Source organism: Thamnophis elegans, chromosome 14 (genome assembly GCF_009769535.1).
Source record: "Thamnophis elegans isolate rThaEle1 chromosome 14, rThaEle1.pri, whole genome shotgun sequence".
NCBI classification, from domain to species: domain Eukaryota; kingdom Metazoa; phylum Chordata; class Lepidosauria; order Squamata; family Colubridae; genus Thamnophis; species Thamnophis elegans.
Window position 1 is genome coordinate 33,730,143 of NC_045554.1, and position 13,564 is coordinate 33,743,706.

At 39.4% G+C, this 13,564-nt stretch overlaps 1 protein-coding gene across 1 annotated transcript in view; it reads right to left on the bottom strand.

Annotated features, from left to right (window-relative positions):
- Positions 1 to 13,564, bottom strand: part of CDH8 (cadherin 8) — a 226,476-nt gene that overhangs the window by 110,332 nt on the left and 102,580 nt on the right. Inside the window, 1 exon segment of the mRNA XM_032230772.1 lies at positions 12,965 to 13,084. Within this exon segment, the coding sequence (XP_032086663.1) occupies positions 12,965 to 13,084 (120 nt within the window).

Here is a 13,564-nt window from a genome sequence, read left to right on the forward strand (position 1 = left end):
CTGTATTCCCCTTCCCGATTTTATGTGAGCCGCCCTGAGTCCCCTCAGGGAAAAGGGCGGCCTACAAATATTAATAAAATCAAATCAAATCAAATCAAATCTGGACCATCAGAAAGCCTGAACAAAGAAAAAGTCCTGTCTTTGATTTGAGGCACTGGAGAAAAATTGTAGAGAACATTTTGGACCACAAAGAAAAGAAATAATCCAAGACTAGTTGAAGCAAAACCAAACTGTTCACTGCACGCCTAAATAATGAAGCTACAGTTTATACATATTAGACATACAATACAAGGGCAAGTGTCGCTGAAAAGAATTCTGATGCTTGCAGGAAATCAAAAGCTATTGAAAGGAAGGTCAACAGAAGACAAAGTGCATAGAGACAGTCAATGAGGACACAAGAAAGTCACAATCTTGATTACTGAGCTGGGGAAGGGAGGGTGGGAAGGAAGGAAAGAAGGAAGGAAGGCTTGCAAAGCTCAGGAAAAGCAATTGCCAACTTGCAAAATGAAGGCAACATTATACTCTTGGGTCATGAAGACTGGGAAAGAGTTGAAAGATTAATCAACAACAAAAAGAGAGCATAATATGGGGGTACAATGGGTAGCTGGGAACAAACTTTATTAATGTGCTTTATAGTGAAGGAAGAATCCTTTGTGAAACAGACAGTCTTCGACTCAGAAAGGTGCGTCATGCTGCAGAGACAAGATTCTCTATTTCAAGGCAAGGAAATACAATTCTTCTTGATGAGCTCTTGTGTCAGCTGGACTGGCAGTTCCCATAGATTCTGCACAAGAGTTTACCTCCATGCCAAACTACAAATGCATGAGAGCAAGCAACTAAATGTGTTAGAGCAATCCTGATGACTTCATGTTCTCATTATTATATTCATTATATTTCTGCTACTGGATAGGTAACTTTCACAACAGAAATTCTGCCCTGTTTATATAAGTTTTCCATAAGATTAGAACCTCTGATATGCAAGCATCAAAATAATTAATGTGCAAAGGCTAAACCCCAAAATTATTTCCTTATCCTAAAAGAATAGCAGGCAAATGTCTGAATTTTTTCCAGATTTCTTGTTATAGATAACGGAGAATACCTCTAATGCTGGCTTCTTTATTTCTGTGTGGGCTGCTTTGAAAATGTGAAATAGTCCCTCAGATTGTTCTCTTTGTAAACTTTCAGGGAATGATAGAGGCCACCCAGCTTCTGAAGCCAAGACTCAAATTTTGAATGAAATGTATGCAGACCCTTTTCCTGAAGAAGACCATCTGCCTTGGATACAGAAACAATGGAGCAAGCAGTATTATTTTTTAATAATTTTATTAAATGTTTTGATCTTTAAAAACAATAGGAAAGACACAGCAAAGAAAAAAACACAATAAGACAAAACAAAACACAGAACATACATAACAATATACCAGGGACGTGCAGTCAGGGGAGGCAGTGGAGGTGGGACCTCACCAGTGTCATGAGGAAAAGAAAAGAATTTTTAAAATAATTAAAAAGGCTAAGGTAGTTGCTGCCAGACTCCAGAGTCAAAGTGACTCTGAATCTGCTTAGTGCTAACTGTAGGGGGAGGTGAGAGAACTATGGGCCTGCTTTGCATAAGGAATTTTTTGCCTTTTAACGCTTGCTCAGAGTTAAGCAAGGGTTAAAAGACAAAAATTCCTTATGCAAAGGAGGCACGTGATTCTCCCGCCTACTGATCTGGGAGCAGCAAATCATGTCTTGGCAGCCTTGCCTAAGTAAGTTGCTCTTTTATTTAATTTTTTACATTTTCATCATGGTGGGCGGACAAGAGGAGAGTTGAAATCCACAGCTGGAAAAGGTATGTGGATCGGACGGAGGGAGGGGGGGATTCAAAATGATAATTTAATTTGTAATTTTTTTGTGAGAAATTTGTGTGTGTGAGTGAGTGTGCGTGTGTTTCTTTCAGGGGGTATGGCAGTGGAGCGCGGCAGTGGCAGGGACGTTCTCGCTGCTGTGTCCAACAGGCCAGGTGTCTCATGTTTATGTCTGCCATAAACGCGAGATGCCTGGCCTGTTGGACACAGCGGTGGCAGAGGGAGGAATGGGCTGGGTAGGCTGGCTGACTGGGGAGGGGGGAGTCATGGTTTAAAGTGGTGGCAGGCACCGGAGGCAGGACTTTAATGTCCTGGCACCGCATCCATCATAGAGTGGCACCTGGTCCCGCTCTATGGCGGGTGGCGCCAGGACTTTAAAGCCTTGTTGTCGGGGCCCTGCCGCGGCAGCATGGCTTTAAAGTGGCGGCAGGCACTGGCGGCAGGACTTTAAAGTCCTGGTGCCATGTTTGCCATAGAGCAGGACCCAGTCCCGCTCTATGGTGGATGCGGTGCCAGGGCTTCGGCAGGGCTTTCGTGCTTGCCTCACCGGCCATGAAGCTCACCGCACGTCACTGCCATATACAGTAATTTTACAACTTTCTCTATCAGCTTTCCTTCTTAGCTTTTATAATTCTCCCTTCTGCGTTGCCTATAACCTAAAACAATTAAACAAACAACCTATAGTGAAATTAAGTTTTGAAATTTATTGGATTGAAAAGCTAAGACCTATTTTTTTTCTTCCTTTTAAAATAGTTTTACTACACTGATGCTTTCATTCTTCAGATTAGTGCTTCAACATTTTAAGCTCTTCCTACAAGCCAACTAAGAAGCAAGCTGCCGTCTTAGCGCAACTAAGTGCATCTGGACTGAATCCAGTTACATACGGGAGAGATTCCTAGTAAGTTAAGTGCTCACTGTTTCACTTTTAGTTAGACCTTTTTTTTTCGGCTTTAAGAAACAATTTCTCACTTCTAATATTAGGCAACAACATGATGGTCTAAATCAGAGGTGTCAAGTCGTCATGGTAGCATCATGTGACGTAGCGTGACTTTTTGTTCTTCTTCAGGCGTGGGAGTGGCCAGTGGGTGATGCATCTGGCCACGGGTTTGACAGCAATAGTCTAATGGTATAGAGCTTAAGGTACCATGCTAGAAACCAGAAGATGCTAAGTTCTAGTTCCACCTTAGCTATGAAAGTTGGCTGGGTGACCTTGGGCCAGTCACTCATCTTAGCCCAACTTACCTCATAGGGTTGGTTCTGTGAGGAAAATAGGCACCTTGAGTCAAGGTGGCGCAGTGGTTAAATGCAGCACTGCAGGCTACTTCAGCTGACTGCAGTTCTGCAGTTCGACTGTTCAAATCTCACCGACTCAGGGTTGACTCAGCCTTCCATCCTTCCGAGGTGGGTAAAATGAGGACCCGGATTGTTGGGGGCAATATGCTGACTCTATAAAGGGCTTAGAGAGGGCTGAAAGCCCTATGAAGCGGTATATAAGTCTAACTGCTATTGCTATTGTGAAAAAATCATAAAGGGGGGGATAGAAATAAATGAATAAAAATCTATCTAGCTTTTCTTCTTTTCCCATGTTTCTTTCCTTATTTTTTTTTCTCTATCAACTTTTTTCTCCATTGTAAAGAAATAGAAACCCCAGGATACATAGTGAGCTATGTCTCGGTCTACTCTTAATGATCCCCAAAAAACTGTAAAGCTGCTCAGACATCATATTTAGCAGCATCTGGAGCATTGAAATTACCCCAATTCAGTCTATTCAAAAGGTGGGTGATCTAGGCTATTTTAAATGCTCACAAAATGCAAGCAGAAAAATAGGGACCACCTTTGGTGGGAAGGTACAGCATTCTGGGCACCTTCGGCATTTAGTCATGCCAGTCGCATGACCATGGAGACATCTTCAGACAGCGCTGGGTCTTCAGCTTTGAAACAGAGATGAGCACTGCCTCTAGCGTCAGGAACGACTGGCACATATGTGTGAGGGGAACTTTACCTTTCCCTTATACCCTTCCTTATACACACTCAGTTTTTTGTTTTCCTAATTATTTTGTTGTCGAGGCTCTAATTAAAAAAGAAGCTATCTATTTTGGGGGGCACATGAAACCCCTTCACCTCCTCCTGATTTAAACAATCAATCTTTAAATAGGACCCAAGTGGTTGCTTTATTTAATTCTAGAACAGTACCTTTGACACTTCCTTGTACACAGCTACAGTCTCCCTCATACACCTTCATTAACACTTTTCAAATATTTGAGCAGCGATTTGGTAACTATCATAATTATCTCCTGTGCAATTGTTATCCAACTAACATCGCACATCAGATTCTATCATCTCTTCTCTCTCCCTCCCTCTCACTCATTTTAACACCAATTATTTTCCCCAGTGAAGGACACTCCAACACCGTTACAATATTTCACCAAAGCAGAGTGATAAAATTGCATACTGCAGTAGGAGAAAGGAAAGGTAGGGAGAGGACCTGAAATGTGTCCAAGACTTTTGAAGCAAACAGCAGGAGAGGCTGGAGATGAGCTAGAAGAAAAGATCAATAAATCATAGATGGAGCCAAATTTTAAATTGGGTAGCCAATAGCTGTTATCTGAATGAAGTTCTGGTTCCTTGAGAATCAAAAATTGAACCTTTTTCTCATAAGGAAATATAACTGTATGAGAATGCTTTCATTTTCTTATTTTGATAGTTTTTGAGCCTCCTTGTAAGCCCAAATGAAGTGCAGTGATTTAAATGAAGGACATGGACTTTAGAAGAAGAGAGAAATAGCTACATTTAATTAATTAATTAATTAATTACATACATATACATATACATATACATGTACATGTACATGTACATGTATGTATGTATTTAATGTCACCACCCCTGGTATGCTGGTATGCCCTTTATTATTTATCAGCACAAATACAACACACACACCACACACAAATTATATATATATAATATATATATATATATATATTATATATATATATATATATATATATATATATATATATATATATATATTATCTATATATATATATATATATATATAATTCCCATCGCACATATGTGGTAGTCATTCCTGACTCTAGGGGGCAGTGGCTCATCTCCATTTCAAACGAGAAGAGCAAGCTCTGTCTGAAGACGTTTCCATGGTGATGTGGCCTGCATGATTAAACACAGAAGGTGAACAGAATGCTGTTATCTTCCCACCAAAGGTGGTTTCTATTTTTTCTACTTGCATTTTACATGCTTTCGACTGCTAGGTTCTCAGAAGTTGGGACAAGTAATGGGAGCTCACTCCATTACGTAGTGCTAGGAATTCGAACCGCTGAATGCTGACCTTTCCTGATTGACCAAGCTCAATGTCTTAGCCACTGAGCCACCGCCACCTTAATAGATAGACCGATAGATAGAGATAGAGATAGAGATAGATAGATAGAGAGAGAGAGAGAGAGGAGAGAGAGAGAGAGAAAGAGATAAGAGATATGGAATTTGGAATTATATATGAAATTATCTTTGTCAGATCTCATATTCTGAACACAACACATCTATACATAAACCAGTAAGCATTAAAAAATCAGCCCTTTTTTACCAGTTCAACTGTGTTAGAAGTCCCTCATCAGATACAACTTGTTTGAATACCTGTGTAGGCCCTGCTGTACTAAGCAAAGTCCATAGGACACACGTTCTGAGAAAAGCTATACATTACTCTATTCTCTGCCCTTTCACTCTGGTTCTCAGAGCGTCACATTTAGTGATAAAAATGCACCTCCAATGCAGAATATGTTCTTCTCCTTTGCTTTGTCTATATGTTCTGTTTGTTCATTCAATAATAACATTTACATGCGTTGATTATCACAGGAACCACAGAATCAAAAAGAAGTTAGGGGTATCCAAGTTCTAATTACAGCTGAACACTCTATCTTCTGCAAGCTTTTAAGGTTTACCCGGAGACGTCCGCTCCTGAAAATCGGACAGCTCCAATCTAATGTACTCTGTTTAATAAACCGACTTCCTCATTATGCACCAGTTTCATGTTTGGATTGCTCTCATGGTATATGGTCTCAATTGCCCACCTGTGCAACCACACAGCACTTAATGGATTTCCTCAGATGTTACTAAGGGCATTGCTGGAAGTTAAGAAGATTACAAAGATGACCTTGTAAACATTTGGGTGGGGGTTTAACCCAATAAAATGTAACACAACAGAAACCAGTTCAGTCTCTCCGGTCATCCCTGCTGGTGCAAAGACGTTAATAGGTTATGTGTGGGAGAAGGGAAACAGTTTTCAATAGAGGTTCAGGAGCCCATAAAGACATTTACATCAAAATTAGTTCCATTGATAGCATAAAGTCTGTTTTCAATTAGTGTTCTCATCTTATTTCCTGAAGAGTGAACAGATTTGGTATCGTGACACCCATATTATTCATCCAAATTTGAGCTGGGTTTGCCTGAGATACGGTTCTTACAAGTTTCTATAACACACATTAAAATCTGGGCCATATGGATACCATCAAGCCAATTTAGATCTCCTGATAAGAGTTGTGCTGTATTAGATGAAAAGCCAATAGTGTCAATCGCTTTTATCGCAATTCTGATTGATCAGATTTTGATCAGGATAACAACCTGCCTCTTAGGTTCTCTAATAATCATTTACATAATTTACTAATAAGAAAGTTTTGATAAAAACCATGAAAGGAACTATTGTTGTTCCATTCATCTAACATCCTATTTAAAAAACAACAACCCAGGACAGTAGACATTCTCACAATGTTTCTATGGAATTTTGATTTGAAACCAGTTATGTTGAATAACTTCACCAAATCCAATTTAATGTGCTGAATGTAAATAGATGTCTTCAGATGAAATTGGTAGTTTAGTGAGGTTATGCACAATGTTACACAATTTAACCACACCAAAAATCTGATGCCATCTGAATTTATTCAACTGTCCAATGGACAATTCAAATTTGATTTGACTGGAGTCACAGAGAGAATTTGAATCAAACTATATAAATCCATATCCATACCGATTGATACCTATTAATCTATCCTTCTACAGTGCACACAAGTTGAGCCACGGATAAACTTAGCTTTCATATATATTTTCTACTCTTAGTGTAGGAAATAAGAACAGGAACTCCTGTTCAACGCATACCCCAAACTGTGTAAAATGTTACAAATAGAGAGACAAGAGAGACAAATGCTTTGAAAGGCACCAGAAACATTAAATACAAAACCACCCAACATGGATAAACTCCACAGCTAATTAAGTGGCAGACAACATTTGAGGAAGTCACAGTTTTTAATCCAGTAACTAATGGCACTTTCAGGATCTAGCCCATCAATGGGTCTTAAGAAGCTTGTGGATAAAGCTGGTATTATAACCATTAGAACCATGTGCAACAAGGAGATTAAGGAATTATTTAGTTCTGGATCTGAACTAATATTCATTGGCAAATCTCTTTAGGAAATGAAATGGAAAGCTTTCATTTTGGGGGGAAAGCTATCCTTCTACAATGCAAACAACTTGAGCCACAGGTAAACTTTCATTTTACACTGTTCATTTGAGAATGAAAGGGAAAGCTCCTGGTTGAGCCCTGATGCTTCAGCTAAGCATGCAGAAAACCCTAAATTCAGTGCCTGACATATCCAGTTAAAAGGCTTACATTTAGCGCACGGTGAAAGTAGCTGCACTTGGCATGAAACTCTAAAGAACTTTGCCTGCGAAAGATAGACAACTTGACAAGGAGATGTATACAATTCATTTTTTTTAAAATCAGCTTATATTTTGGGATGTTGGGGAGATTATGCAACATGAATAAATTCTTAATATTTAATTCATATTTGTAATAAGCCAATTTCTGGGCTATTTTTTGTTGGTTGGTTGGTTTTTAAACAAGAGAAATATGATGCTGTAAATTGCTGTCATGTTTTCGGGTTTCCATTTGGAGGACTCCCAGTTTTGAAGTAGACCTCATGCTACATTCCATCTCTATGGCTTAGATAGATATCAAAGTAATGAGAGTCTGGTGTGAGACACCTTCTCGGTGACTGTATCCACATATGATAATGAAGAAAATATTTCTAAGTAAATTTATTCCATTGCTCCATAGGTACCAACAGTGATGGGACTCATCTCCCGGGGGGTGAGTTTGCCTATCAAGATAAGGTGGACAGGTTGCTTTCATGGTGTGGAGACAACAACTTGGTCCTTAACACCAATGAGACCAAGGACCTTATAGTGGACTATAGAAGGAATAGATAAGACATCCAGCCCTTGCTTATCAATGGAGACCGAGTGGAGCAAGTGTCCAGTTTTAAGGTTCTGGGTGGCAGGAAGGAAGAGACAACAATCATCAGATTAGGTCAGGATTGTACAACTCTAGGATCAAATAATCAGAAAAAAAAGAATAGGAGGGATGGACAGAGAGGAGAGGAGGGGCACATATATCTCTGGACATAGAAGAAGAGAAAAAAAGACAAAGGATAGGAGAAATGCATACCTCTGGGGTCACAGAAAAAGAACAAATAGGAAAAAAGATATAAGAAATTAAGGATGAAACAGCTACATGTCTCTAGAATGACAATGAAAGCCACATAATGAGAAAACAATGATCCGGCAGGTCATGATTTTCTAGTATGTGTAGTTTATATATTCAGGGACGTGGTGGCTCAGTGGCTAAGATGCTGAGCTTGTCGATCAGAAAGGTCAGCAGTTCGGTGCTTTGAATCCCTAGTGCCACATAATGGAGTGAGCTCCTGTTACTTGTCCCAGCTTCTGCCAACCTAGCAGTTCGAAAGCATATAAAAAATGCAAGTAGAAAAATAGGGACCATCTTTGGTGGGAAGGTAACAGTGTTGTGTGCACCTTTGTCACTTAGTCATGACCACAGAAATGTCTTTGGACAGTGCTGATTCTTTGGCGGAGAAGAGCACCGCCCCCTAGAGTTGGGAATGACTAGCACATATGCGCGAGGGAATGTTTATACATATGCGAGAGGATGTTTATAGGTATGGTGTCGAGATTAAAGCACCTGACTAGCAACTGGGAGACTGTGACTTCCAGAATTGTCTTGGCACAAATTCAGCTGTGTGATCTTGGAATTGAAGGCACTAATGTGGTAAATCTGCCACCTATCTGCACTTCTCAGGAAGGAAAAATATTTTTTTTCCTCAGCGTATCTTTCTTTGTGATTTAAGTACAGTCAGTTAGGATAGAGTTCACCAGAGAGGTTTTTCTATAGTAAAAGAAAGGAGGCTATATATTCATCTCAGCCACTAGTTAAGTGTAAGAATACGAACTCCTCTCATGTGCTTTTCTTTCAAATACTTCTTTCTGGAAAATGAAAATAATAATAGCAAATTCTCTTTCACTGAAAATGTTTTTGGTTTTTTCCTGCAAAAACCTTAGAGAGACTTTCTCTTTGAAAACAACTACTTTGTCACTCAGATCTGTAGCGTGCCCACCGTTGCCAAATATTCTCTGTATTTATTTAACTTCTGGTGAACATGCACATTATAAAATCTGCAATACTACTTTCTCAGAGAGGCAGTGAGAACTCTGTATCATTTGTATGTTTTATGCATGGAAGTCTCTGAAAAGTTTAAAATTTGGAGTGCCACAAACTGCTGGAAACTTTACCCTTCTTTGATTAGTTACTTCTGGCTCTCCAGCAAATGCATGTAAAACTTCATAAAAACACTCAGGGTGTTTTTTATTATCATGCTTATTGCTGAGAAGTATGTATGTATGTATGTATGTATGTATGTATGTATGTATGTATGTATGTATGTATGTACTCACAACTAGCTGATAACCCGGCATTGGCTGAGTATTTATTTATAGGGGGGAAATGCCCAGACCAAATATAATTTCTAATGTTGGATTTTCCCCCTTACCAGAGGGAACCCCCTTGTGGAGTACTGTGAAGCTGTTACCATGGCAACTCCACTGTGATGTACAGTAGAAGCCATTTTACAGCAGTACAGTAGAAGCCATTTGAAGGTACAACAGGCTGTATCGTAACAGAACACACACCCTGAGGGGTATTAGGGGTGTCTTACTCCCACAGTAATTGTTTCCAGAGAGTAAGTCATTTATGTAAATAAATTACGGAATAAGTAAGTAAATAAGTAAATAAATAAATAAATTTTCTAATACCAGCAAGAGACTGAAGACTGAATTTTAGGTCAAAAATTGTCTTCCAAAGAAGATTGAAATACATTGTATGTATTATGCTTTGAGTAGTCAGTGCTTCCAATTCAACAATATCATTCGTCGGGGAGGAAAAAAGCCCCTCTTATTTCTTGCAGTTTTAACTATCTGTGAATTCATCTGAAATTTAAAGAGGGCATTTTTATGGAAGGAAGGAAGGAGGGAGGGAGAGAGGGAAGGAAGGAAGGAAGGAAGGCCTAAGTATAAAATACGTAGAAATAAACAAAATTTAGCAATACACACACACGTAAGAAGCCATAAAAGAAATCATAATGCCTGAACCATTCAAAAGAAGATCAGAAGACATAACATTGTATAGCGCACCGAAGGACAATTTGAATCCAAAGAGTTCCACAATATTGTTTCTTGTAGTACAGTTCCTGAGTGGCTGTATTAAAAACGCAGATTCTGCTCTATGTCTGTCTGTCTGTCTGTATGTATGTATGTATGTATGCATGTATCAGTGGTGGGTTTCAAAAAATTTTCGAACCTACTCTGTGGGTGTGGCCTCCTTTGTGGGAGTGGCTTGCCGGCCATGTGTTCTCTCTCCCTCTTCCTCTCCCTCTCCCTCTCTCTCTCTCTCTTTCCTTCCTTTTGTCTCTCTGTCCCTTTTTCCTTTTTTCTTTCATCTCTCTCACTTTTTCTTTCTTTTTTCTTTCTTCTTTCTTTCTTTCTTTCTTTCTTTCTTTCTTTCTTCCTTTCTTCCTTTCTTTCTCTTTCTCTCTCTGTGTGAGTCTGTCTGTTTGTCTGTGTGTGTGTGTGTGTCTGTGTGTGTGTGTGTCAGTGGTGAGTTTCAAAATTTTTTGGAACCTCTTCTGTAGGTGTGGCCTGCTTTCCGGGTCCACTGGTGGAACCTCTTCTAACCGGTTCGGTAGATTTGACGAACCGGTTCCACCGAACTAGTGCGAACTGGTAGGAACCCACCTCTGGTATGTATGCTTTTTTATATATACACATACATACATACATACATACATACATACATACATACATACACACACACACACACACACACACACACATGCAAAGAGAGATTAAGAGAGAAAACATGTTCATAGACATCTTGTGCATTAGAAACATCACACCCTCCACACATTTAACTCCTCCTGTGCATTTAAAACCTCCTCTTCCTCAATTGAAATCTTAAAATGCAGAGATAGAAAAAAAAAAGATTCTGACTTAAATCCCTGAACTCTAAAGACAGATTGCAATGTTACTTGCATGCTCTCACATGATTAAAATGGTAATCTTCAAGTTTTCTTGTTCTGTTTTAAGGATAAACTATGTAAAGATAGGGCACTTTTATCTTAAAAAATCAAGCATATATTTCACTCATCCCTTATCTATTGTCATTCTCAGCCAAATCTAGAATCTAAACATGTGAAGCTGCATTTTCCCCTCATTCAGTACTATGGAAACTCCTCCCTTCTCTCCTGCTTCCTGTTAGTTCTTCTTCTCCCTTTGCTTTTATAGCCTTCAGGCAAGGTTTTTACATTTTTTCAAGACCTTGTTTGCTAAAAATGGCACAGGAACCTGCTTTGAACCATATTATTGTGGTTCATTCAAGCCTAATATATAACCTAAGCCCTGAAGGCTACACAGTGCTTCCCAGAGTCTTGCGGATAGTCCCACGTATCTCCACAATGGTTACCAAATGGTAAATAGTAATGTGAGAGAAATACACAAGGAGTCCTTATCCCAAAGGTTCTAGAGCCATGTTAGCGAACATATGAAACATGTGCGAGAAGAGGCACGCGGGGCCATCCCATGTGGGATGCACAGCCTCGCTATCTCCTGTTCTGCGTTCCTGTGCCCACATGTGTGCTGGCCAGCTGGCCTTCACATGCACAGCGCACCAAAACCCAGAAGAGCAGCATTCCATTGCACATGTGTATCCCGGCACCGAAACTTCTGGGTTTCTGGCACACGCATGCATGAGGGCCAGTTGTTCGTCAGGCACACGCATGTGCCAGAAACTGGAAGTTTGGGTGCCGGCACACACATGTGTGATGGAATGTAAAAGGTTAGCCTTCACTGTTTTAGAGTCTACTCTGACGGACTCTCCAAGGCTAGGAGGAAAACATATTTCATGACACTCCTTGAGAAGACAGATTTAGAATAAGAATATTGATTTAAGTATTGGACTAAAACTGGGCATATTCAGATGCTCAGCCACAAACTTAAGCCGGACTTTAAAACTGAATTACAGCAGAAAGTCCATAAGTGGGGAGAATCTTGAACCCTGCCTTAAGATCTTTTCTAGGCTATAAATGAAACCAATTACTAAAAAATAAAAATAAAAGATAAATTTATCATTCCAAACTGGAGATGTCAGAGATTAAAAACATGTCTCTTAGGTGCAAAACACATATCTTCTCAGTAACCTTTTCCTGTCTAAATCTATGTGTAAGTTAGTAAATTGGATCATTTTTGTAATCACAAGTAATAACATAAGAATGCCATAAAATTCAATAAAATAATAAATAGTTTCTCTGTGTACACAACTTTTTTGCCTCCATAAAGTACAACAACTGAGGTTTTATGACTGTAAAAATAATTTGTGTTCGCAAACAAGACCAAAATGATTTCCTGTTCTTCATAAAGCAGACTAGTTAAATACAACGAGCTATTTGCTTGTTTTTCCACATACCACCTTAGTTGCCTCAACAAAATTTATAAATGTCCTTCTTTCATTTTAATGTTCCTATTTTGTCAGCCTTTTGGGTGGAAGAGTGAGAAATGACTCACCTATTTATGCTCTACAAATTGAGTAATGTTAGCAGCCATCCACCTACACATTCTGTTTAAATGCAGGTCACAAAACAGCATTGGAGTAGCATTCCCCCCCCCCCCGTGTTACATTTGAAAGTTAGTTGACATTCCAAATCACTTACCTGTGTGTGGCTCAACGGAAAAATAAGGTTGTCCTTCCAAAATACTGTAGACAAGCTTCGCACTATTTCCGTAAACAGGATCATCTGCATCGGTAGCTGTCACTTTAGTAACGTAAGTACCTAAGAAACAGAAAAGAAACAATATTGGATTTTGGCTTGGAAATATGTGCCTGCCAAATATCAGTGACTTTATAACTTTGAAGGGTCACTAAACAAAAGGGAGTTGTAAATTGAGGACTACCTGGAATCAAGGAAGCAAAATAGAAATAAATCAACAGAATGAAACATTTGTGTTTAGAGACAACAAGCCTCTTATTACAAATGAAGAAAACAGTGGAATCTTTCAGCAAGACAATGATCTGATTCGTACATTCAAACAAGCCAAGAAAACTAGGAAAGCATGAGAAAGGCTTGGGAATGGTCTACAAACTCCCCAGATTTGAATATCTCAAATAGGCAGAGTCTTTAAGGTTATGTAAGAATCATAACTGGGTATTCAGCAGGTTCTGACCAGTTCTGGAGAACCGGTAGCGGAAATATTGATTAGTTCGGAGAACTGGTAAATACCACCTCTGGCTGGCCCCACCCCTGTCTATTCTC